We start from the raw sequence: 25,861 nt of genomic DNA on the forward strand, positions 1-25,861 counted from the left end.
CCCTCCAGCCAGACTCACAGGGCACTGCGTAGAGTACTGGGAAGGTGCTGACTCAGGAGGAGGAGGAGGAGGAGGAGGAGAATAATTAGTTCTAAACGGAGCAAAGGTCTGGACCTGCCTAATAAATTACGAAACAACACCCAGAAGGATCTAACTATTTCTAAGTAGAATAAAGCAAGATTTATAACAATACATAAATATCTAGCAGCTAACAAGGTAAAATGCACAATGTCCAGCATCAAATCAAAGATTAAAAGTCATGGAAACATGACCCATAGTTAAGAGAACTATCGTCCCTTCACAACCAACCCAGAACTAACCTGGATGCTGGAATTAGCAGCAGTCATTAAAAGTTATTTTAGGGGCAGGAGTCTGCTTCTCCTCCCTCTGCCACTCCCCCTGCTTGTGCTTGCCTTCTCTCACTCTCTCTTTGTCAAATCAATAAATAAATAAAATCTTTTTTTAAAAAATAAAACTTCATTCAGAGGTTGGCTCATTGACCATTATTTTTTTTTTTTAAGGTTTTATTTATTTATTCAGAGAGAGAGAGAGAGAGAGAGAGGCAGAGACACAGGCAGAGGGAGAAGCAGGCTCCATGCAGGGAGCCTGATGTGGGACTCGATGGATGGGTCTCCAGGATCAGGCCCTGGGCTGAAGGCAGCGATAAACTGCTGAGCCACTGGGGCTGCCCGACCATTATTTTCACTGGCCTTCATGGTATCTGTGAAAGTGGGGTTAAAAGTGATTTATTTTCCCTTTAGTTTTCCTCTTGAAATTGAATCCATAGTGGGGGAAGTTTAAGTTGTTTTTAGCTTTACTTATTATTTTTTTGGGGGGGTGGGGGAGAGAGAGAGAGAGACAGTGCACGCACAAGAGGAGAGCGGAGAGGGAGAAGCAGACTCTCCGCTGAGCAGGGAGCCCAACACGGGGCTTGATCCCAGGACTCTGAGATCATGACCTGAGCTGAAGACAGATGCTTAACCAACTGAGCCATCTAGGTGCCCCAAGTTTTAAGTTTCTAAGTTATTAAAATTTTAAGATATTTTACATCATCAGATAATACTTGATTCTCACTATTGTCATCTTATAACATCAAGAAGAGTTTCTCATTGATGACAAAGAAAAAAGATGCTTACCATTATGATTAAGGGTTCTGCTTGTGTTTATATAAGTGTAATAAAATGAGCTTTTAAAAAAGCAGAAAGAGAAAAAAACACTGTGAGATAATGATCTTTTGAAATGCCTTAAAACAGCCTATAGGCTCCTTATCAAGTTGAAAGTGGAAAAACCATACAGAACTGGAAAGAACTTAGAGAAGCTGTGTCTCTAGAACTGATAACATGCAACATGCTCTGTGGTTTGGAACAGAATTAAAAAACAAGCAGTTGAAGGAGCTCCTGTTGCAAATAATGTCACTTGCTCCAGAACTACTGATTCTTCTCAAATTTTTAATATTTTGAAGCAGGTCTAAGAGGAACTGATAACTGTGCAACTAGCAAAACCTCTGATGCTCACAGCACAGCCAACTCCATTACTGGAATTCCTATTTCATTAAACCCTTTTGAAATTTTTCAAAAATTAGCATTATCTTGAAACTGGCATTCCAAGTAAATATCTGAAAGTTCCAGAACCCTGGGCACAGATCAAGTGTCTCTGACATTTGGCTGCCCATTTGTTTTTGCTGCTTTGGAAAAGAAGCTCCAGATGTCAATGTGACTGCTTGCTTTCACTATGAGCAGTCATGGCGAATGTTGCGCCACTCATACCGAATGATGGCCTGCCCAATGCTGGGAGAAGCATCAACTTCAAGGCCAGAGGAGCTGAGTTATTTTTCAGGATCTTTCATCAAGAAATAGAAGAATGAGAGTAGTTGTTCACTAACTAAATAGAAATTTGCTGGATTTCCAGAGCAAAGTCTTGAAATGCTTAATTAAACTTTGGGCAGAAATTTTACTTTTTTTTTTTTTTTTTCAAACAGAAAAGGAAAGCCCACTGTCTTATGGTGTAGCATACTTGGACAATACTTTTGGCCGTATCTCTTGGCTAAGGCCCTGCAGTCAGTATTATGTATGCTGCTCAAGAATGGAGAACTCTTGTTCTATTAGAGCTGGGTCACCAGGAGTTCAGTATCCTTCTAACACTCCCCTAATCTGGAGTTAAAGGTGCCCAAACTTTTTCCAGTTTCTTTGTAAGCAGAAGTAAACATGTGCCAAACTCTTAAAGGTTACTCATAATCAATAAAATCTTAAGATTGAAATGTGGATATATAATCCAAAATTTGGTGATACGCACAAACATCAAAGACTTAGACTTTGCCAAAGAAAACAGCCTCAGTGAGCTGGGGGCAGAGGAAATTATTCAAACTGAATTCAACTATTTCCCAACTAAGGCTGCTCTCGTTTGGCAAAGTGTACTACAGAGTTTTGATTCCATTTGCTATGGTGTGCTTTTGCAAGCCAGGATTTTACAACACTTTTGCCACCAAAACAAAACAAAACAAAACAAAAATCAAAACTGATTGGATGTCAAGCATGACACATATGTTATCATATAAAAACCACTCAAAACATTCTCCTATTTCTTTAAATCAAACCTCAACACCTTTCACAGTGAAATTAGCAATCAGCTGAAGTTCAAGTTTTGCTTGGCATGCAAATTTTTATTTTGTTTCCTTCTTATCATAAAGCAGGTATTAATTTTTGCATGAAAAATTAACGAGAGAGGAGTGCTTGTGTGGCTCAGTCCAAAGTGCATGCAACTGATCTTGGGATTGTGTGTTCGAGCCCCATATTAGTGTAGATTACTAAAAAATTACATAAAACTTAAAAAAATAAAGCAACAGATTTTCTTTAAAAAAATTGAGACAGGTTTATAAAGAATGTTTCTCGTATTTTTCTATGTTTAATCACAGAAAAATGTATAATCAGTGTTTAATATCACAAAAATTAATTCTTTTTTTTAAAAGATTTTATTTATTCATGAGAGAGAGAGAGAGAGGCAGAGACCCAGGCAGAGGGAGAAGCAGGCTCCATGCAGAGAGCCCGATGTGGGACTTGATCCCGGGACTCCAGGATCAAGCCTCAGGCTGAAGGCGGCACTAAACCGCTGAGCCACCCAGGCTGCCCACAAAAATTAATTCTTTATAAATTTTTGTGCATATGTTTAGGTACTTTTCTTCTGTAAATTCACAGCTTTCAGAGTCTCAAAGAAGTCTGTGAATCAAAACCCTAGAAAAAACTCATTCCTCTCATTTAGATATCAACCTAACATAACACACATAATCTTCTCTCAACAGCTAAGAATTATATGGAAGAAAATCAAAGCATCACACTTAGAAGAAAATATTTAGCACATTTCAGGCTGAGAAAAAGCCTCTGACCAAAAAGAAGCAAAAGAAAAACTGATTTCAGCAAGAAAACTCAAACTTCAATAAATAAATGTAAAAAGTCACATTTTCAAAAGCATAAATACAAATGGAATATAAACATTTTAAAAATTCAAGTTAAAATAAGATAATTTTGCCTATGATATTAAGAAAGAGGTTTTTTAAAGCTATATAAGGAAAATCTGTGAAGGAGATGAGAATTCTCATATACCAGTGGAATAAGAGTACACTGGTACTTTTTGGGAAGGCAATGTTATAATGTGTATCAAATGCTTTCAAAATAGTCATCTCTGAATACTGTACGAGGGGATCCCTGGGTGGCTCAGTGGTTTAGCGCCGCCTTCAGCCCAGGGCGTGATCCTGGGGTCCTGGGATCAAGTCCCACGTCGGGCTCCCTGCATGGAGCCTGCTTCTCCCTCTGCCTGGGTCTCTGCCTCTCTCTCTCTCGGTGTGTCTCTCGTGAATAAATAAATAAACTCTTTAAAAAATTTTTTTAAAATAAATAAATACTGTATGATATCTCATTTATGTGGAATCTAAGAAAAGGGGGGGTGGCTGAACTCTTAGAAACAAGTAGAACGATGGTTGCCAGGGGCTGGAGAGCGGGGGATCTAGGGAGATGTTGCTCAAAGGGTACAAACTTCCATCTATTAGATGATTAAGTCCTGGGGATCTAATGTACAGCACGCTGACTACGCGTCCCAATACTGTACCATATACTAGAGAGTTATTAAGAAAGTGGATCTTAACTGTTCTCACACACATAAAAATAGTAACTATGGCAGATGATAAACGTGTTAACTAACCTTATTTTGGTCATCACTCCAGTATATATGTGTATCAAATGATCACAATGTACACCTTTAGTTTACACAATGTTTTATGTCATCTATATCTCAATAAAGCTGGAAAAATGAAATTAAACTATACATCATTTTTCCTCCCATTAGGAATTCAGCAGTCGTAAGTCAGTGAGAGGAGAGAAAGGTGTCAGACAACGTTTGACTCAACGACAGAACACTAACCACCCAGCATGTCCCTTGAATATACATCTCTGATTGCGGTGTGTTGCCTCATGGTTGAATGATGAAATATAAAGACAATTTAACAAAATCAACTTCCAGATTTAATGTGATACCTATTTTCTTCATTCTCCAAAATTAGGCAAACTTTTTCAAGGTTTGTGTTCCATAGCAACACAAGAAGAACAACTAAAAATGCATGCAATAAAGCTGACATTCAAAAAAAGTAAGTAGGGATGCCTGGGTGGCTCAGCGGTTGAGCTCTGCTTTCAGCTCAGGGCGTGATCCTGGGGTTTGGGGATCGAGTCCCGCATCGGGCTCCTTGCGTGGAGCCTGCTTCTCCCTCTGCCTGTGTCTCTGCCTCTCTCTGTGTGTCTCTCATGAATGAATAAATAAACTCTTAAAAAAACAAAACAGAAAAGTAAATATGTAGAACTCATTCTTTTGAATAATAATTTAATTTTAAATAATTTCTATATAACGAGAAGTATCCAAAATATAGACAGAGATTTTATGAAGAAATTGTTTACTCCAGTGTTAATGATAAAAAAAATAAAGATCAATCTATAGTAAGGGAATTGTTAAGGATATCAAGGTATATGACAGAGGGGCACCTGGGTAGCTCAGTGGTTGAACCTCTGCCTTCGGCCCAGGGCGTGACCCCGGGGTCCTGGGATCGAGTCCCACGTCAGGCTCCCTGCATGGAGCCTGCTTCTCCCTCTGTCTGTGTCTCTGCCTCTCTCTCTGTGTCTCTCATGAATAAATAAAAAAAATCTTTTTTAAAAAAGGTTAATGACAGAATATGTAGTCATTGAAATAATATTTGCAATGAGTTTCTTGGACAACATGATTAAAACTGATGATGTGTGAGTTGAAGAAAAAAAGAGGCAGCAAAAAAAATGCTAGGAAAAATTTTAAGGGAACATGACATGTTTATGGTAGCTGTTTCCAGGTAAGATCTGGGTGGTTATTTTTATTGTCTGTGCTTTGCAAGTTATCTACAATGAGTATATATTACTGATACCCAGGGAAATTACATAGAGTCAGCATAGAACACGTGTGTACATCTCATCTCATGTTTAGATCATGAAGAGGGGCAGAAAGATTTTAGAGAAAAAGAAAAATGTCATCTTGTATGAATGAGCAAATAATGAGTATAAACTTTCAAAACAACTAATGAGAGAAAAAGTTTTCTTGTTTACTTCTTGGCTTAGCTGTTTGATGAGGTGGATACGGCTCTGTTCTCTTTAAATGGCAAATCATAAACTAGTCATCCAATCCAAACGGAAAAACCAACTTCTCAGGCAAGAATAGGAGGAAACAATTTGGGGCTGGTTAGGATTTTTCCCCCAAAATAGTATGATTTAGAAGAAGGACTGAAGTAATAGTTGGAAAATAGGAAAAGGTAAAAAAAGAGTTCCTGATACTTTAAATTTTGCTGTTTGAGAAAAGATCTTTTAAATTTGATAAATTCTCTTAAAAAAAAAAAAACTTGGGAACTTTGAATTGCAAAGCAATTGAAAGAAAAAGGACACAAAGCTAATCGAATCAGAATTTCCCCTGGGTCTGTAGGAGATGAAGACCTTCCCTAGTCTCACCTCCTGGATGAGATTCATTACAAAGGAACCAATAGACTCCAGGCTTGTCAGAGGCCAAACAGCCCTGCCCAATGCTACTTTCATCATTCCTAAGCTCATAGGACATTTCAAATTTTAGCATCAAAACTAAAGTTCCTTTGCATAAAGTAATCTTATCTCAAACACTACTATTTATTTTTATTTATTTGTTTTTTAAGTAGGCTCCTTGGCCAGTGTGGAGTCCAATGTGGGGCTTGAACTCATGCTCCGAGATCAAGACCTGAGCTGAGATGAAGAGTTGGACGCTTAACCGACTGAACCACCCAGGTGCCCAAACCCTCCTATTTTTAATACTGAATATCACTTACCTAAAAATTGATAATATAAATATTAGAAATAACCAGTATATCCAGCACTTGGGGACTGGTTAAATTATGGTATATCCATACTATGCACTATGGATTATAAACCTAAATGTCTACAGGGACCAGGTAGTTAACACCAGTGAATGGAGTGGGCCTGGGTTGGGATTTGGGGGCAATGGAGACAAGTGATTTGAAGAGGGAATACTCTAAGGAATACAGAAACAACTTGATTCCTGTCAGTTGGCTTTGTGGTAAGGTTGGATCCCTGTGTTGCCAGAATTGCCTATTTTTAAAAAGTTTTATGTGGAAATAATATCAAATTTAAAGAAAGTTGCAAAACTAAGAAATACTAAAAGAACCACCTATGCCCTTTACCCAGATAATCTCACTGTTAATATTTGACTCAGTATGTATTTTTCCTCTCTGTGTACACACACACACACACACACACACACACACACACACTATATATCTCGAACTATATAGGAAATACATGCACATAATATTTTCTGAACCATCTGAGGATATGTTAACATGTTATCGTGACACTTTACTCCTACTCAACTGCATGTTTCGTAAGAATAGAAACCCTACTATTTTTGAGATGGAGCATCTGGAGTGGGATGAAGAAGAGAACACGAGGAGGTTGTCTCCTCCGGGCCATTAGGGTAGTCAATCAGCCACTTTTTCTCCTTCTGTAACACCAAAGAGAGGTTAAATCCTATTGCACTAGACAACTGCCATTCCACCAGTAAAATATATGTACTATATGTGCACATTTATTTATAACTTGGATATATGTGCTAATCTTCTAATACGTGTTGTACCTTATAAAACATATTCTTAGACAAAATTAAGATAAAATCAAAAACAAATACAAGCTTATAATTTTCTTCCTGCACCCCTGGAGGTGTGTACCTCCATTTTTCTACGCTGTGGCGGCTAAACCGGAAAAGGACTTCCACCATTTCCGAAGCTGAGTCTGGGTTCTGCTCCCCAGCGTACCTCCTTACGTCTGCCAACTCTCCTCCACAACACACGTCCTTACTGCCTTCACAGTGTTTATGGCTACTGGAAGTCATCTTGCTTATTTATGTGTTTAGTTATTTCCTCTCTGCACTCTCTGCCCTCCCTCACCTTCTCTACTAGAACACAAGCTCCATGAGAGCCAAAATCTTGTCTGTCTTGTTCACTTCGAACTCCCCCACCGCTAAAACAGGGGTGGGTGGTTCAGGGCAGCCCGGTGGCTCAGCGGTTTGACGCCACCTTCGGCCCAGGGCCTGATCCAGGAGGCCCGGGATCGAGTCCCACGTGGGCTCCCTGCATGGAGCCTGCTTCTCCCTCTGCCTGTTGTCTCTGCCTCTGTCTCTGCCTCTCTGTGTGTGTGTGTGTGTGTCTCTGTGTCTCTCATGAATAAATAAAATCTTAAAAAAAAAAAAAACGGGGTGGTTCATAGTGGGTGCTCATTAGATACTCTCTGGCTCCCATTCCAGCTCTATCCCCTGTGTAGCGCTCCATTCTCCCAGCAGACAACAGGGCAGGTCCCCCAACCTCCAGGAAGCAAACAATACCCCATCCTACCCCTTTGAGAAGCTTCTCTGCTTAAAAAAACACCTGTAGGGATCCCTGGGTGGCGCAGCGATTTAGCGCCTGCCTTTGGCCCAGGGCACGATCCTGGAGACCCGGGATCGAATCCCACGTCGGGCTCCTGGTGCATGGAGCCTGCTTCTCCCTCTGCCTATGTCTCTGCCCCTCTCTCTCTCTCTGTGTGTGACTATCATAAATAAATAAAAATTAAAAAAAGAAAAAAAAACACCTGTAGAGGGCAAGCAGCTGAAGACAATCTTCCTCTTTGTATCAAACACGTGGCCACAATCTCAAATCCAGAACATCTCTATACATCCTGACAATAGTTCTAAAGACATTTTATTCTTCCTAAAAAATAATTTATTTGTGGGCACCTGGGAGGCTCAGTGGTTGAGCATCTGCCTTGGGCCCAGGGCGTGACCCCGGGGTCCCGGGATCGAGTCCCCGTTGGGCTCCCTGCTCGGGGCCTGCTTCTCCCTCTGCCTCCCTGTCTCTTGTGGATACATAAATTTCAAAAATCTTTAAAAAAATAATTTACCGGTAAGCTGAACTGTCATTTCCACTCAGTCCCCCAGGCTGCTCTTGCCGCCCGCCCCGGGAGGGAACAAAGGAACTGAGCAGTACCTGATGGTCCTCCACACGTCGAAGCCATCCAGAGGCTTGGTGCCCTTCGTGCTGCCCCCGGCCAGCCCCACGAGGGTGGGCAGCCAGTCGGAGATGTGGACGAGCTCCCGGCTCTTCACCCCCTTCCGCTTCAGCAGGGGGCTCGCCACGAAGCCCACCCCTCGAACGCCTCCTTCCCACAGGCTCCATTTTCGTCCTCGAAGCGGCCAGTTGTTGCCCCCCGCCAGCGTCTGTCCTCCGTTATCTGAAATACAATAAGGTCTCTGCATGAGGACGACGCCAGACACATTTAAGGACCCAAGGGGTCTATGCTGCTTTGAAATGCTGCTTAAGAGGGGCCCCCGGTGGGCCCAGTGGTTGAGCGTCTGCCTGTGGCCCAGAGCATGACCCCGGGGGTCATGGGATCGAGGCCCGCCTCGGGCTCCCTGCGCGGAGCCTGCTTCTCCCTCGGCCTCTCTCTCTCTGTGTCTTGAATGAATAAACAAATAAAACCTTTTTTAAAAAATTAAAAAATAAATGCTGCTTAAGAACTAAGACAGATGCTCCCTCCTTACCATGTCCCATCCTAACCTCCCCTCTTGCACCCACACCTCCCCCCATTACACAGAATCAGAGGGCGCCGTGGCACCAATCTGACACCAGATCTTCAAATCTCTTGGGTCGGGTCACTGGAAAGCAAGGAAGTCCCTGGAGGAGAGCTGCTTGGGTTACAGCCCTGCACGGATAACTGATGACTGGGCTGCAAATGCATGCATGCAATTGTGGGTGAGGCAAAATGAATCCAGGTAAGTTAAGCCCCTCACCGTCCACAAAAAGAAACCTCAAGTGAAATTTCACTTAGTGAGTTAAAGCTCCTGATAATGGGGACAGCAGACCTTTCTCTTTTACTCTCCTGGAAAAAGTTTCTAACATTTAAACTGGTAACTGAATTAAGCTTCTACTCCCTGGTGATTTGAACTCTTTCTTAAGTGTGAAAGTTGAAGATTTCTCCAGTGGGCTAAAGGTCTCTGTAAACACAGCAGTCGGGTGGAAAACATCATTGCAAGAAAAATTCCTCCCTTCTTGAGAGGACAAAGCTTCATGTGATGCACTGTACCAGGGAAGAGAAAGGTTCTTTTCTAAGACAACTGATGGTGAAGCCAGAGGACAAGTTATAAGAGTGACTGAAATGAAGTATCTTACCAGCTGGGTGGAACTCGGTTAGAAATTAAATTGGACTGTAGGAAAAAAAAATTTAAAGTGGTATTTCTTGTATACTGAGATGTTAGAATCATTGATATATCCAAAAGTATCCATACACTTAGGTGACTCTACAGACACATTTGAAATAACCCTTATTGGCATACGTATTACACCCCAATTAAATATTTTTTAAACCACTGTTATCCAAATGAACCACATGAGGGCAGCAGGACAGGCCTGCTCTGGAGAACCTTATATATAAAAATCTGACACAGAAATCAATACCAAAACCACAGGAAACACATGGAAGGAAAAATAACTGGCATTGCTAAGCACCTACCACGTACCAGGTACCATGTTAAGTTCATATTATCTCTCCCAGGATCTGAAATCTGAGAGACCCGGCCGGAACTGAAGCCTGACGCCAACCACTCACGAGCCATGTGACCCCGAGCGATATGCTACATCAGTGTCCTTACATTCAATGTGGAGATAATAATTCCTAGCTCATGTATTATGATGAAAATTAAATGACACTGTTGATGATAATTGCTTGTCTGGGTACCTGGCACAACCTCCGTGCTCAATAAATGGTAACTAATATTCATAACTCAGTCTAACATTATAATTGTTTCATTGTTAAAAAGAAGAAGATTGAAAAGTCCAAATAGCTAGTAAGTGGCAAAGCTAAGATTCAAACAAGGCCTGTGTGACCCTCCAGGTGCCTTCTGCCTCCAGAGTGCCATGTTGCTGATGTCCCCAGTATGAAGTGGGCTTTACCCCGATACCCCAACAGGCCACATAAAGCTTCACTGCCCAATGAAAACCATAGGCACAGTAAATCTCAACGAAGTGCAGACTCTTCCTTTTCATACAGCAGAAGGTGATGCTAATTCCCTTTAGAGGAACCTTTGTTGCTTATGGATAAGAAATTCAAGGCTCTACTGCCAAGGAGGCTTCTATTCAAACCCTTAACATACCAGGTGCCTGGTTCTTCTCTGTGTTTGGTGAAGGGAAGGAGCAGAGTGGAGCTAGATTACATGAAGGTAACAATTCTTCAACACACGGGCGGGTAACGACCTGCCTCATCCTTTGCTATCACAGACTTAAAAGAACTTTTCCTTGAACCCTACATCTCTTCTTGACAAAGAGTCAAGGCCCAAACAGTCACCCAAGCCTGTATGCTTGTTTGTCTATACATTTTGAGATTTTATTTGTTTACTCATGAGAGACCCAGAGAGAGAGAGGCAGAGACACAGGCAGAGGGAGAAGCAGGCTCTGTGCAGGGAGCCCGACGTGGGACTCGATCCCAGGTCTCCAGGATCACGCCCTGGGTCAAAAGCAGATGCTCAACTGCTGGGCCACCCAGGCATCCCCCAAGCCAGTTTATTAATACCCTTTCTATTCTACATGAGCAAATCTGTATATTCAAAACAAAAGGCCACCACCTTCTGACAGAGGAGATTGCTCCCTACGCCTTACACTTCACAGCACATCAGTCACCCATAAGCAACATTTTGAAACTGAAAAGGAGGTGCTGTTCGTTTTATACAAAAATACACTGGAAAGAAACGCTTCCACTCTGCCCATGAGCTCAAGAACGGCTGAAGAACAGCCAAGAACTGGTATTTTGCCCTTTTATCTAGACTGCTATAAACAAATACTGGCTCAGTGCTTGTAGAAGACACCTGCTGTCTCCATTTTAAATAGATACACCCTTTGAGATGTTATATAATGTCTATTTCAGTTCCATGTCCTTGCTAATGCTTAATACAAAAATACTAGATGATGGCAGTGGAGGAAAGGCATGTGGAGATGAGGAAGAGAAGGATGGTGGCTGGGTCTGCAGTCTGACTCTAGGAGCAGCCCTTCAGGTAGGACTCAAAAAGGAGAATAGCCAGGGCAGCAGGGCAGCTCAGTGCTCAAAGTGTCTGCCTTTGACTGAGGGCATGTTCCTAGGGTCCTGAGATCGAGTCCCATGTCGGGCTCCTTGCATGGAGCCTGCTTCTCCCTCTGCCTGTGTCTCTGCCTCTCTCTCTCTCTCTCTCTCTCTCTCTCTGGGTCTCTCATGAATACATAAATAAAAATCTTTAAAAAAAAAAAAAAAGGAAAGTATTCTGTGCTGTAAAGAGAATTTGGCCACTAGGGCTACGTCCGAGCTGAAAGGTGTTTCTAGATCTTATGGGGGGTGAAAGGTGCCAATGCAATGAGTATGACTGTTTTTGCCATTAGCTCACTGGGCTGTTTTCCCCATTAGCAATGATGGGGGATTTTATCACCTGTCATGTTTTGAAGAGCACTCTGGAGAGAAAGTGCCGTCAACTGGCACACTGCGACTTACTCTCTCAGACATCCATCACAGAGCCAATGGCACAACAGCAGCATGTTGGTCCATTTGGCTTTGCCTGGGGCCTGCATCTCCCCAGGTGGCACCTGCCTGATGGCCACCATTTATCAATAAAGGGGTAGATTCCACAGTTGGGCTCTTCAGAGAGCCCACAACTGCTGCTGTGCTTCAGTTCTAGCACAGTCCCCCGGGTATTTCGAGAAGTTGGACATAAACCTGACCACAGTCACAGCAAGAATACAAGCTCATTTGGAATATGGCTTCCTATGTTGTTCACTTAAATCTGACAAATTAAAATTTAAAAAGACATTGGAACCATCACCATTTGAAACATGTTTCTTTTCACTCTCTCTCCTAATTTTCTTTTGGAGAAAAGTTAACTTTTGTTTCTTGCTAAGAATTCGTTTTCAAGAGAAAATCTTCTTGTTTCATTTCCTGACTGGCTTACGAAAGAACTTCCAAAACAAAATAAGATGACTCCAACTAATAATGGGAGCTCTGAAATTTTTTTTTTCAGGGAAGTAGTTTTTCAGCAAAATTTTTGGCAGAGGGAAAATCTAATTATAAAGACTCTGCTGTCTAGAAAAGAAATGTCAAAATAAAACTAATGTTGTCTTATACAGATGGCAAATCTCACTTTATTATTCCTTCCTGAACAAAAATAACTGTTACAAAGTCATGGAAAAACATTGGTTAGCCAGAGATTGGAGCAAATGCATGAAGTATATGACAATGAATCCTCATCCTGACCCAGATGATAAAAGTTAAGGTGGAACCATGACAACAAAATTAATTTTTAGGACTACTCCCGACAGGGTATTGTTGTGGCTTGGCCATGGAAGGGCGCCCTGAACATCAAGTGTACTTCTATGTCATTGTTCCCTAACCCGGGCTTATCCAGGACATCGTCCTCACTCTGATTCAGGGATCCTAAAATTAAAAAAAGAAAGAAAGACTCCAATAGCCTTGCATCAGGACCTGGACTTTCCTTTCAACAGGGCCAGCAATGTTAGTGTGACAGATGAATAGACAACAGGATTTCACATACTAAGATGCCTCCTTCTCCTAAAAGAGGACCCGCTTGCTGATGGTTGATGCTTTTAAACTAGTTTTTTTTTAAAATTTTGGGATCCCTGGGTGGCTCAGCGGTTTAGTGCCTGCCTTCGGCCCAGGGCGTGATCCTGGAGACTCAGGATCGAGTCCCGCATCGGGCTCCCTGCATGGAGCCTGCTTCTCCCTCTGCCTGTGTCTCTGCCTCTCTCTCTGTGTCTGTGTCTCTCATGAATAAATAAATAAAAATCTTTAAAAAAATTTTTTTAACTAAAATGAAAATCAAAGGGTTACTATATGTCTTAGAAGTCATCTAGACGATTAGGTAAATTCAATCTTCTCCTACTAAAAGATCTTGGAGAAAATGTCTACCTGGATATTCAACTTACAATCTAATGTTCTTGTCTTTCCCTCTTGTTCTACATTCAATTTCTGATTGAATGTGCATTCCCTTCTGCTAAGTCTAACTTTCAAATGGATTTGAAACCCATCCACTCCTATGTACCCCAGGGCCTCATGTCTTTCCACTTGGACATACAGGAACTTACAGATTGCTTCACTTTGCTGTCAGAGGCATCCTTGTGAAGCCCTAAACCAATCAAGTCATGTTCATGTTTAAAGATCTCTACTAGCTTTCTCATCAGGAAAAAGTTCAAGCTTCAGCCCACATATAGAATCCTATACAGTGGCACCTGGGTGGCTTAGTGAACATCAGCCTTTGGCTCAGGGCGTGATCCCGGGGTCCTGGGATGGAGTCCCACATCAGTCTCCCTGTGGGAAGCTGGCTTCTCCCTCTGCCTGTGTCTCTGCCTCTCTCTGTGTGTCTCTCATGAATAAATAAATAAAATCTTTAAAAAAAAGAATCCTTTACATGTGGCCCCAATCTACTTATTGGGCATCAAAACTTGCCCTCCTGCGTAAAAAGTGCCTTGTGCTGGAGCACCTGGTTGGCTTAGTTGGTAGAGAGTGAGACCCTTGATGTTGGGGTTGTGGGTTTGAGCCCCATATTAGGTGTGGAGATTACTTAAAAAATAAAAGCTTAAAAAAAGTGCCCAGTGTTTCATTCATGTAGAACTAATTTCACCTTGTTGTTAGGATATGTCATGCCCCTTCATGCTGACTTTGCCCCTGTACATGTTAGTTCTTCCACCTAAAATGCTCTTCTTCTTTCCCACCCAACTTAAATTTTAATTCTCAGGATAAATGTTACATCTTCTGTTAACTTTTCATTTATTGCCCCCCACTACCACCCTGTCTAGATAGTCTCTCTGTACTTTTGCACTTTTTATATACCTTTCCTATCGCACTTATTTCTTTTTTTTTTTTCACTGATTTCTATATATTGTTAATGAGTTGTTTGTGGATTCATCTTCCTAGGAACTCTGCCTCCCAAGGACAAGGATGATGTCTCATTCTTCTTCACATTCCCAGGACCTCACACAGGGCCCACCAAAGAGAAGAGCTCAAGAACTGGGGGGTGGGTAAGGAATAATAAACAGGAAAAATGTCCACCAAAAATTGAAACTGAAGGCACTAAAAATTTACTTTGATTATTGGATAGTGTTTTCTGAGCCTTCATCCATCCATGCTATGATCTTAACTTTCAGGGAACTGTTCCATACACAGGTGCTGCTTATTTAACAGGACACTGCACTGGGGGTAGGGCATGGGGGTGGGGGTAGCTCCTGGTCCCTGTGACAATTTAAGCAAATCAAACACACAATACCAGAGATGTTTGTCCAATCTGGCCCTTGATCAGTCACACTGAAGTCAAAGGGGATTGAGGAAGTCAAAGGGGATTGAGGAAGTCAAAGGGGATTAAGGAACTCGGTCCTGGACAGGAAGAGAGTCCTCACTCAGCCCTTTAATAAATCTTTCCAGAGTGCTTACCATATGGCAAGGACTACTCCAGCTTTGGAGAAATGGCAGCCAAGAAGACAGACTAGGCCCTTTCTTTTATGAAGTGAGTAGAAAAAGAGATATGATCTCTCTATTCATGGTCCTCTTGGAGGAGCTGAAACCAGAATGATGGGACAGGGTGGACCACCATCAGAAAGGGGAGAGTAGGAGGCTCAAGCTCCTTATTTAATTACACATTGGATAGTGGGGTGTTCTGCATCAAGGCTTCTTCTTAATTCAAGATTATCTTAACTACACTCTTAAGAACACTCTGTTGCCAGAACTTAAGGCAAACCTGAGCTGAATGATGACTAGATATAACTCAAAAGGTGTCTGGCTGGTTTATGACTGTCATCGTTTGTCTCTATCATCCTTACTGCCACCTTTCTAATTTCATCGAAATGGATTCAAAGAATTGGGTTTGGGTAAATTGCTCTCGGAGCCTAATTTTCTCATTTGGAAAATGAGGATAACAATGAGACCTATCTTAACATACAGCCTGGCACAGATGTATCACTCAATAAATATTAGCCATTTTCACGATAAGAATCATAAGCAGCAGAAGCATCAAACACGCAGAGCAGAACAGTCTCCTCTCCGGGTATTTATTACACATATGCTAGGTTTAGATATCACAGCTGCAGTCTAAAACACCATGCATTCATGAAGAAGAAAGGATTTTATGCACAGAGTCCTTCTCAATTATATGTTCTTCTCCGTAGGTGATTTCTTGAGATTCATAAAAACATAGTGAACTTGAGGGCTTTTGCTATTATTTTCAGGACAGAGCCAGGTGACACCTTTTTGTTTTTAGGAGTTTAAAAAAAGATCTCAATTATCAAAGGAAGAGGCACAAAGATCATAAGCTATGACTCAAATGAAGTGTCAGAAACTAAAGCTTTATTCAGTTACATTTGTAGGGGTTTCACCTGGTTTGTAGCACTCAGGACAGATGAATGCTCCTGCCCTACTCCCAGTCAGACACAGTCGGACTCTGCATCTGGATAAAAGAACCAGCAAAGGGAGCGTGCCTGCTGAGCTAGCACTGGAAGGGTCCTGCTGGAATGGGACTGACAACCAGACCCCAAATAACAGATACAGCCACCAAAAAAGTGGAAGATAAAAGGGACGGATGCAGGGAAAGGGAAAAATCAGGAATAAATGAGGATTAAAAGGGAAGTACAGGGTTATAGTAAAAGATTTCCTCATTTTAATGAGGCTAATGGCATTACTTGTAATGATGAGATGCCAGTGGGATTTTATCTCTCCTTTAGAATTTAAGGATGAGAAGACTCAAAAATCTTTTTGAAAGACTGGAGGGACATGAGTGCAGGATAGGCTAGATGGGTGATGGGCATTCAGGAGGGCAATCGCTGTGATTGAGCACTGGGTGTTACATGTAAATGATGAATCACTGAATTCTATTCCAGAAGTCAATATTGCACTGTATGTTAACTAAAATTCAATTCTAAAACTAACTAACTAACTAACTAACTAACTAACTAACTAACTAACTAAATAGTTGAAAGGAAGGAAAGAAGAAAAGCAAGCAAGCAAGCAAGCAAGCAAACAATTGGTCTCTAAAAGTTAAAACAGGAAAATGAGAGGTGCCTGGCTGGCTCAATTCATACAGCATGCAACACTTGATATTGGGGTCACAAGTTTGAGCCCTATGCCAGGTATAGAGCTCACTTAAAAATTTTTAAAAATTCAAAATAAATAATAAATAAATAAAAATTAAAATAGAACTCGAAACTGAAAAACTGTCCTAATTTATTATATATCGATAGGCAAACAATTGAACTTTTATTTTTATTTAAAGATTTTATTTATTTATTCATGAGAGACACTGAGAGAGAGAGAGACACAGGCAGAGGGAGAAACAGGCTCCATGCAAGAAGCCTGATGCGGGGCTCGACCCCTGGTCTCCAAGATCACACCCTGAGCTGAAGGCGGTGCTAAATCCCTGAGCCACCTGGGCTGCCCATACAATTGAACTTTTTATATCGATAGGCAAACAATTGAACTTTTTCTGTAGTTTAAAGCATAGGTGGTCACAGATTTTAGTGATCCTTAAACTTATATTGTAAGATAAGTATGGAATGTTATGAATTACTCTCACTCAGGAGGCATGGGTTTGATCTCCATATTCCTGCTTCCCTAACAAGCAGCTTAGAAGCCTCATGTCTAGGGTACTTAGAGCCAGCAAAAATAGATGTTTATTCACCACTTTTTAAAAATTAAAGCCCTCCTTGTTTTCTCTTCAGTTTGATCTTGAAAAAAAATGCTTGATATCTTTAGCTAATGAAGTTATAAATTTCAGGGCAAACAAAAGTTATTTGGCACTTTAAGGGTGTATCATAGTTTACTCACAAATTATTTGGCTCCCTTTTCAGATCAGATGATTTATTTTTTTATTTATTTTTTTTTTAGTAGATAGTTGTTTGTCGATCAGCAATCAACAAGTAGGAGATGAAAAAGTATTACAGAAATACTTCAGAGCCTGGCAAGTTTCAGAACGGCAAGAGTGAAAAATACCATCAACAGAAAAAAGAACAGCAGTTGCCAAATTAGAAAGACACTAATTCCTTGTATGGCATGGAAGATGGGAATTGAGGTCAATGATTTTTCAGAGAGAATTAAGGCAGAGAAAGCTAACATATTCTATTTGGGCAAGCATCAACTACTTTAATTTGTCTTTATATTTCCAAATACATCATACAAGTTAACTATTCTGAATTTACCTTTGATGCAGAAGCAACATTTTACTGGATTTCTACTTCCAAGGTAGTAAGATATGCTTTTAGGATCACCCAGAAAAACCAGTAAACCAAACTGAATGAACAGGCAATTCTATTTGCTCAAAACTCTTTTCTTTTTTTTCCTTAGGTAGAAACCATAAAAATATTTAATTCTTATTTTCTGTACCCAAAGCTCTTTTCTGAAGTTTACTAAATGGTAAAGGGTCTCACTGAGGTTTGAGTGTCTACTTATGGAAGAGAGACAAGTCATCAGCACAATCTTCTTTGAAGAACGATGTAAGAGTGAAACATTTAATGGCAGAAACAAAAAAACTCAATATACCTAGATACTAAAAAGTTAGTGAAGATTATTTATCAAATAATTCAAATATTGAATACATACTTAATAAAGATACAAGAATATGATTCTTTGGGGTTTGCAGATGACACTTGCTCCAAAGACAAAGCAAAACCAACTCTGCACTCTTGGACTCTAGGTCCTCCTGACAACACCAGGTGGGAGAAGCCCTGCTGACAGAGGGGTACACAATGAGAGTGGGGAGAAACCAGGTGACCCTGGACATTCTAAGCAGACGTCGGGCAGGGAAGGCAGCTGGAGAAGAGTAAGTGTGAGCTGTGAGGTCTATGTGTCTAATGAGAAACCGGAGGTTAAATGGAGGCATTTTAACAGGAAACAACGGGATATGGAAAGAGAGAGGTCCGAGAAAAACAAATACCATGTGATTTCACTCACATGCGCAAACTAAAAAAATAAACAAGTGGAATCAGACTCATAAATACAAAAGGCAAACTGATGGTTGTCAGAGGGGAGGGATGAGAGGATAGGCAAAATAGGTGAAGGGGAGCAGGAGGTAGAGACTTCCAGTCATGGGATGAAGAAGTCATAGGTATAAAGGGCACAGCACAGGGAACAGAGTCAGTGGTACTCTAAGAGCAATGTATGTGACCGATGGCAGCCACACTAGTGGTGAGTACCGTGTAACATATGGATATGTTTAATCACTATGTTGTACACCTGAAACTAGTATAACATTGTGTGTCAACTATACTCAAATTTTAAAATTAGAAGAGAGGAAGGGAGGGAGGAAGGGGTGTAGGGAGAAAGGGGTCCAACATCTGGGAAACTCAATGTCTCCTGAACAGCCATGAACAAGGATAAAAGAACAAAACAAAATCATCAAACAAATCAAAACAAATGCCCCTAAATAACCACAACAGGCATCATCAATTCGCTGCAACCAGATTTTTAATGTAGGGCCCATTTAGTCTCAGACACGATTTCTTATGATAGGTTTAGTGTGTGGCTCCCTCACTTCATGGCAGACTAGAATCTGCAAATTAGAAAGGTGCATAGTGCTGGAGATGGCCTCTGCAGAGACCACCCTGAGAGTAAGGGAATAAGAAGAAGGGGACAGCGAGACTCTCCATTTCCCTGTGCCCAGTGTGGTTTGGCCACAACAGACGACAGTGACTGTAGGCTCAGAGCCCCTCAAACCACTTGGGCTTAAAGGAGGCCATTCTATACTAGACATACAGAATAATCAAAGGGAGTAGGTATGAATGCTAAAAAAAGAATTAAGATATTAAATGTATATAAAACCACATGAAAATCTTCTCATGTTTAAATGTAAAACTAGACTAGGTTCTAGATGTAGAAAATTATAAGCATGTTTTTTAATTTTCATAACTATGCAGTAGGGTATCTTTAGGTATATAAGACTCAGGACTGGGATGCCTGGGTAGCTCAGTGGTTGAGCACGTGCCTTTGGCCTGGAGCGTGATCCTGGAGTCCTGGTATCGAGTCCCACATCAGGCTCCCCACATGGAGCCTGCTTCTACCCCTGCCTGTGTCTCTACCTCTCTGTCTCTGTGTCTCTCATAAATAAATAAATAAAATCTTAAAAAAAAAAAAAGACTCAGGACAGCTCCTCATTGTGTGGAGTTGGTAGGAACATCACATCCCGGGGCTCTGTCTACTGAGTGCTAGTAGCACCCTATCAAATTTCCAAAATGTTTCCTGTAGGAACCAGCGCCGTACATAATGATCAGTTGGGACATACAGCCAAGGATAAGTAGTGGCCTCTCTATCAAGAGGTTTGTCAGACGATATTCATTACTTTGTAAATTTACCATAGTTTGGGATCTGGCCTAAAGCTGTGTAAGCTCATAAATAATTCCACCAGCACATGGAAAGAGGCTCCACCCCTCAGGAGCAGAACTATTATAAATAATATATATCAGAATGTCCACTGATTTATGATGTAAATTTACCTATCATACAGGATGGCATGTTCATGCTCCATGTGAGTGGCTTAAATGCATGGAAAGCTAAATGGAAATCAGACTTCCTGGTGAAGAAGGACTCAGAGATTTACTATGTCCCACTGCCAATACACAGTTTATCTGTACTTTCTGTTTATGCAATCTCATAATAAAGTAATTACTTTTCATCTAAAATATATTAAATTGTGCTATAAATATTCAAAAATGCAACGAGAGATGCTTCTTCCTTTGAAAAAGGAAATTAGCCAAGTCTTAACCATTTTTTCCAGCAACTAATTCTCAAAAATCTACTCAAGTTCTCTCAAAAATAGATAACCTAGTTAGCTTTGTATCTATTAAGGAAGTTAACACTTGTAGTTAAAAACTTCCTATAAAGAAAATTCTAGGCTAAAATGGCTTGACTGGTAAATTCTATCAAACAGGGAGAAATGTTACTAGTTGTACACAAACTCTTCCAGAACATAGAGAAGCCTAAGCTTCCCAACTCATTCTATGAGGCCAGCACTACTCGGATTCCAAAACCAAAGGCATTACAAAGAAAGAAAGAGAGAGAGAGACAGAGAGAGAGAGAGAAAGGAAAGAAAGAAAGAAAGAAAGAAAGAAAGAAAGAAAGAAAGAAAGAAAGAAAGAAAGAAAGAAAACTATAATGAACACAGGTACAAAAATTCTTAACAAAATTTCAGTAAATCAAATCCAGCTATATACAAAAATGATAATACATCATTGTGCACGTCTTCTATTGATACTATGACAATTACCATGAATTTAACAGCTAAACACCACAGATTTATCATCTTATAGTTCTGTAGGTTAAAAGTCTGAAGCAAGTCTCATTGGGAAAAACTCCAAGTGTTGGGATGGCTACATTCCCTGTTGGAGGCCCTAGGGGAGAACCTGTTTCTTTGCAATTTCCAGCTTGCAATTTTTCTAGAAGCCACTGGAATTCTTCTTCCTCTATCTTCAAAGCCATCAATAGCCGGTTGAGTCTTTCTTGCATTGTATTATTTTGACCTTCTCTTTGTCTCTCTCTACCACTGTTTTAAAGATTTATTTATTTATTTATTTGAGAAACAGTGTGCATGAGCAGGTGGAGGACCAAAGGGAGAGGGAGAGAGAATCCCAAGCAGACTCATCACTGATAAGGAAACCTGACATGGGGCTCAATCTCATGACCCATGAGACCATGACCTGAGCCGAAATCAAGAGTCAGATGCTCAACCAACTGAACCATCCAGGTGCCCCTCTTTTCCACTTTTAAAAACCCTTGTGATTGGGACACCTGGGTGGCTCAGCAGTTTGGCGCCTGCCTTCGACCCAGGGCGTGATCTTGGAGACCCAGGATCGAGTCCCATGTGGGTCTCCCTGCATGGAGCCTGCTTCTCTACGCCTATGTCTCTGCCTCTCTCTGTGTCTTTCATGAATAAATAAATAAAATCTTTTAAAAAAAAGAGAGGAAAAAACTCTTGTGATCACTTTAGGCCCTATAGTATAACTTCTCCATTTTAAGGTCAGATAACTGGCAACCTTATTCAGTCTATAACCTTAACTCCCATTTGTCAATAACATAACATATTCATAGGTTTGGAGCCTTAAAATGTGCGTATCTTTGAAGGAAGAAAGGAGAACATTACTCTGCCTACCAGTATTATGATGATCAAGTGATGTTTATCCTAGGACTGCAAATCATTTTCAATTACAAGAACAAAGTGAAAAGAATTATACTATACAACTTCAAGACCTACTATAGAAAGCTGTAGTAATCAAGACAGCATGGTACTAAAAAGGGAGCCTGGTAAAAGAACCCCACTTAAATGATCATTTGATACTTGGCAAGACAAACCAACTGAGAAAAATCTCTATACAACAAATGATTAGAGTAATCGGATACCTACCTACAAGGAAGAAAAAACCCTTGACCAATCCTACTTCACAACGTACATATAATGTAAAAATGGATATTACAACTCAATAGTAAACAAATAAACATTTAAAATACGGGCAAAAGATTTCAACAGATATTTCTCCAAATAAGATGAACACATGAAAAAATGTTCAATATCATTAGTCATCAGAGAGATACGAATCAAAACTACAAGGAGATAGCACTTCACATACAGCAAGGTAGTTATAATAAAAAAAAAAAAAGACAGACAATGACAAGTGTTGGAGAGGATGCAGAGAAATTGGAACCCTCAAACACTGCTGGTGGGAACGTAACATGGTTTTACTGATTTGGAAATAGTTCGGCAGTTGCTCAAAAAGTTAAGCATAGAATTACTATACAACTCAAAAATCCCATTGCTAGGTATATATCCAAAAGAAATGAAAACATATTCCCACAAAATACTTGTGTATGAATGTTCACAGCAGTATTGTTCATCAGAGATCCAAAGAGTGGAAACACCCAGTGTCCACTAATTGATGAATGAGTAAGGAAATGTGATATATTTTTAGCAATATACAGCAAAAAAGGAATATTATTCAGTAATAAAAAGGAATGAAATACTGATGCATGCTACAATATGAAAGAACCTTGAAAAAAGTATGCTAATGAAAGATGCCAGGTGCAAAAGGTCATATATTATATGGTTCCATTTACATGAAACATCCAGAAGAAACAAATCTATTGATACAGAAAGTAGATGAGGGACGCCCGGGTAGCTCAGCAGTTTAGTCCCTGCCTTCAGCCCAGGGATCAAGTCTCACATCGGGCTCCCTGCATGGAGCCTGCTTCTCCCTCTGCCTGTGTCTCTGCCTCTCTCTCTTTCTCTGGGTCTCTCATGAATAAATAAATAAAATCTTAAAAAAAAAAAGAAAAGAAAGTAGATTAGTGGTTGCCAGTAAGGAAATGTGATATATTTTTAGCAATATATCCTGGGAGGATATATCCTGGGGGGGGGTGATGCTAATGGACACAGGAGTTTTTGGGGGGAGGAGGGTGACAAAAAATTAATAAGGGTGATGATTGTACAACCATGTGAACCACTGAACTGTACACTTCAGAAGGGTGAATTTTATGATAAAGTGAATTATATCTTAACAAAACAAAACTATATGGGGGAAAAAAGATGGACCAAAGATCTATAAAATGTAGTAGAAAACATCAGAGAATACCTTTGTAACTTGGAGAGTAGGCAAGTTTTCTCAAAACCATCAGCTGTTTTTATACGTTTGTGTATAAATTGGTAAGGCCTATGCTGGTGTAAGAGGATGCAGAGTGATGGTAAAGATTCAAAGGCAGGATAAGCAGAGGTAGAAAGCGCAGCTCTGCCCAGCTGCTGGGATCTCACTACGATTAAACATCTATGCAGCACTGTACGCCCTCTGGATGAGAGGTGGGTTGAAGAAAAATTCCTATGTTCAGGAAAACTCTCTGGTGTCCCAGGAATGTATACAATCTGTCCCTGGGAACAGCCCCGGCCTGCCTACCGCATGTGTATTTCAGAGCACAAGCAAGGACAGAGCTCAGTACAAGAGATGTGATTGTTTGAGACAGGGCACTCTAAGTACCACCCCAATGATCAAAACCCAGAGCCTCCAAGGTACATCAGATTCTTTGTTCCTGCTTTCACCAGTCTGTCAAATTGACTTGGCTTCTTTTAAAAACAATTGATCTTTTCTGGAATCAAGGTGTCTCTTACAGACCCTTCCTTTATACCTCAATTTTTCATCGGGGCCTTTTGTGGTGAGCTGACCCTACAAAACATCTGCCTGGCACGTGAGACACAAAATTCTTTTTTGGAAAGCTCTTCATAGACACCAAAGAGACTGCGTCATTGTTTATTCCTTTTTTTTTTTTTTTTTTTTTGTTTCCTACAAGTTTAACACGGAATCAAGTGGAAAATGACTTCAAAATACATAAGACATTACACGGATCTTTTCCATATTTCATGCAGTCACGAAGATGCGTTAACCCTATCAGATACAAATGGTATGCTTTATTTTAGGATTTACATACAGTAGAAGTCACTTGGTTTGGTATGGAGTTCTGTGAATTTTGACAGTCATGGAACCAGCACCACACTTACAGGACAATCCATCAAACCAGAACCACTCCCTTGTACTGCTCCTTTGTAATCACACCCTCTACCCCACCCTTAAACCCTGGCAACCACTGATGCCTTCTCCATCTTTAAAGCTTTGCCTTTTCCAGAATGCCCCAGAGTTGTGACACTCTAGGCCTTATTAAAATACCCCCCAAGGATGTTAATCTCTGTTTGGTTCAGCAGACAACCAACCCAGTTAGAGTCAGATTGCAAGCTTCATCTCACTTTCTCTGAACAGGGTTATATTGTCAGTTTAGTTTTTAAAGTCTTTGCTATAATGTTTGGGTTTACCCACCCAGTATGCGCCCCACTCAGGACTTAGTTGGGACCTGGTTAGTGGTTTGTATTGCGGTTGAGTTCTTGAAGCCTTTGCTTTGCTTCTCTGGGATTGCATGGCACACGCATGGCTTGGAGGTGAGCCTGGGACTTAGCCTGGGACTTGAGTCAGTTCATACAGGGCTGGGGGATCCTATTCTCCACCTCTATCCTCTCTGAGATTCCCCCCACACACACTTTCTAGCCTCCTGGGGCCCCCTTTTCCTTGTTTCTCTGGTCAGAAAGACGGGTTTCTCTCAGGTTTTAGCATCTTACTCTGTTGTGTACTTCCGCACAACTGAGGCTGCCTTTGGGAGCAAAGCAGCAAAATAAAAGAGAGAGAGAAATCATGAGATGTCCCACACATTTTGGATAAAAGAGGTGCCTTTTCACCAGTACTCTGGTCAGAGAGAATTTTCTTTGGGGATTTCAGGTGCCCAAACCCCCACCACAAACACAAAAGCAGATCCTAACCGGGGTTGGCCATGGGGCAGGGGCAGGGGAGGATACAAAGAAACAAAGTAATAATTCCCCTATGTTCTTCAGCAAAGGACTCCTTTCCCAAGTAGCTGTTTAGAAATAGAAGGTTTCACCTGAAGATTTTGCTGCCGGTGGCTGCTGCATTGTTCTAGAATGGCATCAGGCCTTGGGTCAAAGCTGAGAGACAGAGGAGAGAAAACAAACCCCACAAAACCCACCCCTCATACAAGGGGTTGATACAGCTTTGACCTCACTCTCATTCACCATTCCCCTGCTTCTTTTTTTTCTTTTCAGTTGCCCCGGACAGTTGCTTTCTCTATTTTCCAGAGTTTCCAGGTGCAATTCATGGGGAAGAGAGGCTTTAGTGGGCTTACTCCATCCTGCCCCTCACCGGAAGGGTATGCTTAGGATTTTAATGAGAACTGGCCAAAGAGGCTTGCTTCTGTTGTTGTGGTTGTTGTTTTGCTTGCCTGGAATAACACAGCAGCAGAATGAGTGCCACCTCATATCAGGTAAGCATAGAGAAAGAAAACAATGGTTTCAAAGGTCTTTGTTAGGCACCTGCAAAATACCCACAAGTGTTGTCAGCACGGTGGGAAAAGACAACAGAAGTTCAAACGCAGTCCCTACTCTCAGGGGACAGATCATCTGCGGAAAGCCTGGTACGTGTGAAAAATACAAGACTGTCCACAATTAGGACAAAGAAAGGACACAGAGGAAAAGAGAGAGACGAAAACCGGGGAACTGAAGCAGGTGACACTGGAGGCCATTCAATCCCATGCTCCAATGTGGTGAAGAAGAAAAGGCACATTCTACAAGGAAAAGGGGGCTGGACAGGGTAATAATTCTTCCAAAGTTGGTTTTGTACCGTTTTATTACACATGGAGGTTATTTGCCCCAAAGGAAACTAAGAGGAGGCTTCTAAGGACATTTTATT

General features: G+C 41.0%; 1 protein-coding gene across 2 annotated transcripts in view; it reads right to left on the reverse strand.

Annotated features, from left to right (window-relative positions):
- ARSB (arylsulfatase B) overlaps positions 1-25,861 on the reverse strand; it is a 171,395-nt gene that overhangs the window by 80,895 nt on the left and 64,639 nt on the right. For both annotated transcript variants that reach the window (XM_055342323.1, XM_055342324.1), the window contains exon 5: positions 8,561-8,804. In XM_055342323.1, coding sequence (XP_055198298.1) covers positions 8,561-8,804 — 244 coding nt within the window. The remainder of the gene's footprint in view (positions 1-8,560; positions 8,805-25,861) is intronic.

Source organism: Nyctereutes procyonoides, unplaced genomic scaffold (assembly GCF_905146905.1).
Source record: "Nyctereutes procyonoides isolate TBG_1078 unplaced genomic scaffold, NYPRO_anot_genome, whole genome shotgun sequence".
In the NCBI taxonomy this organism is placed as follows: domain Eukaryota; kingdom Metazoa; phylum Chordata; class Mammalia; order Carnivora; family Canidae; genus Nyctereutes; species Nyctereutes procyonoides.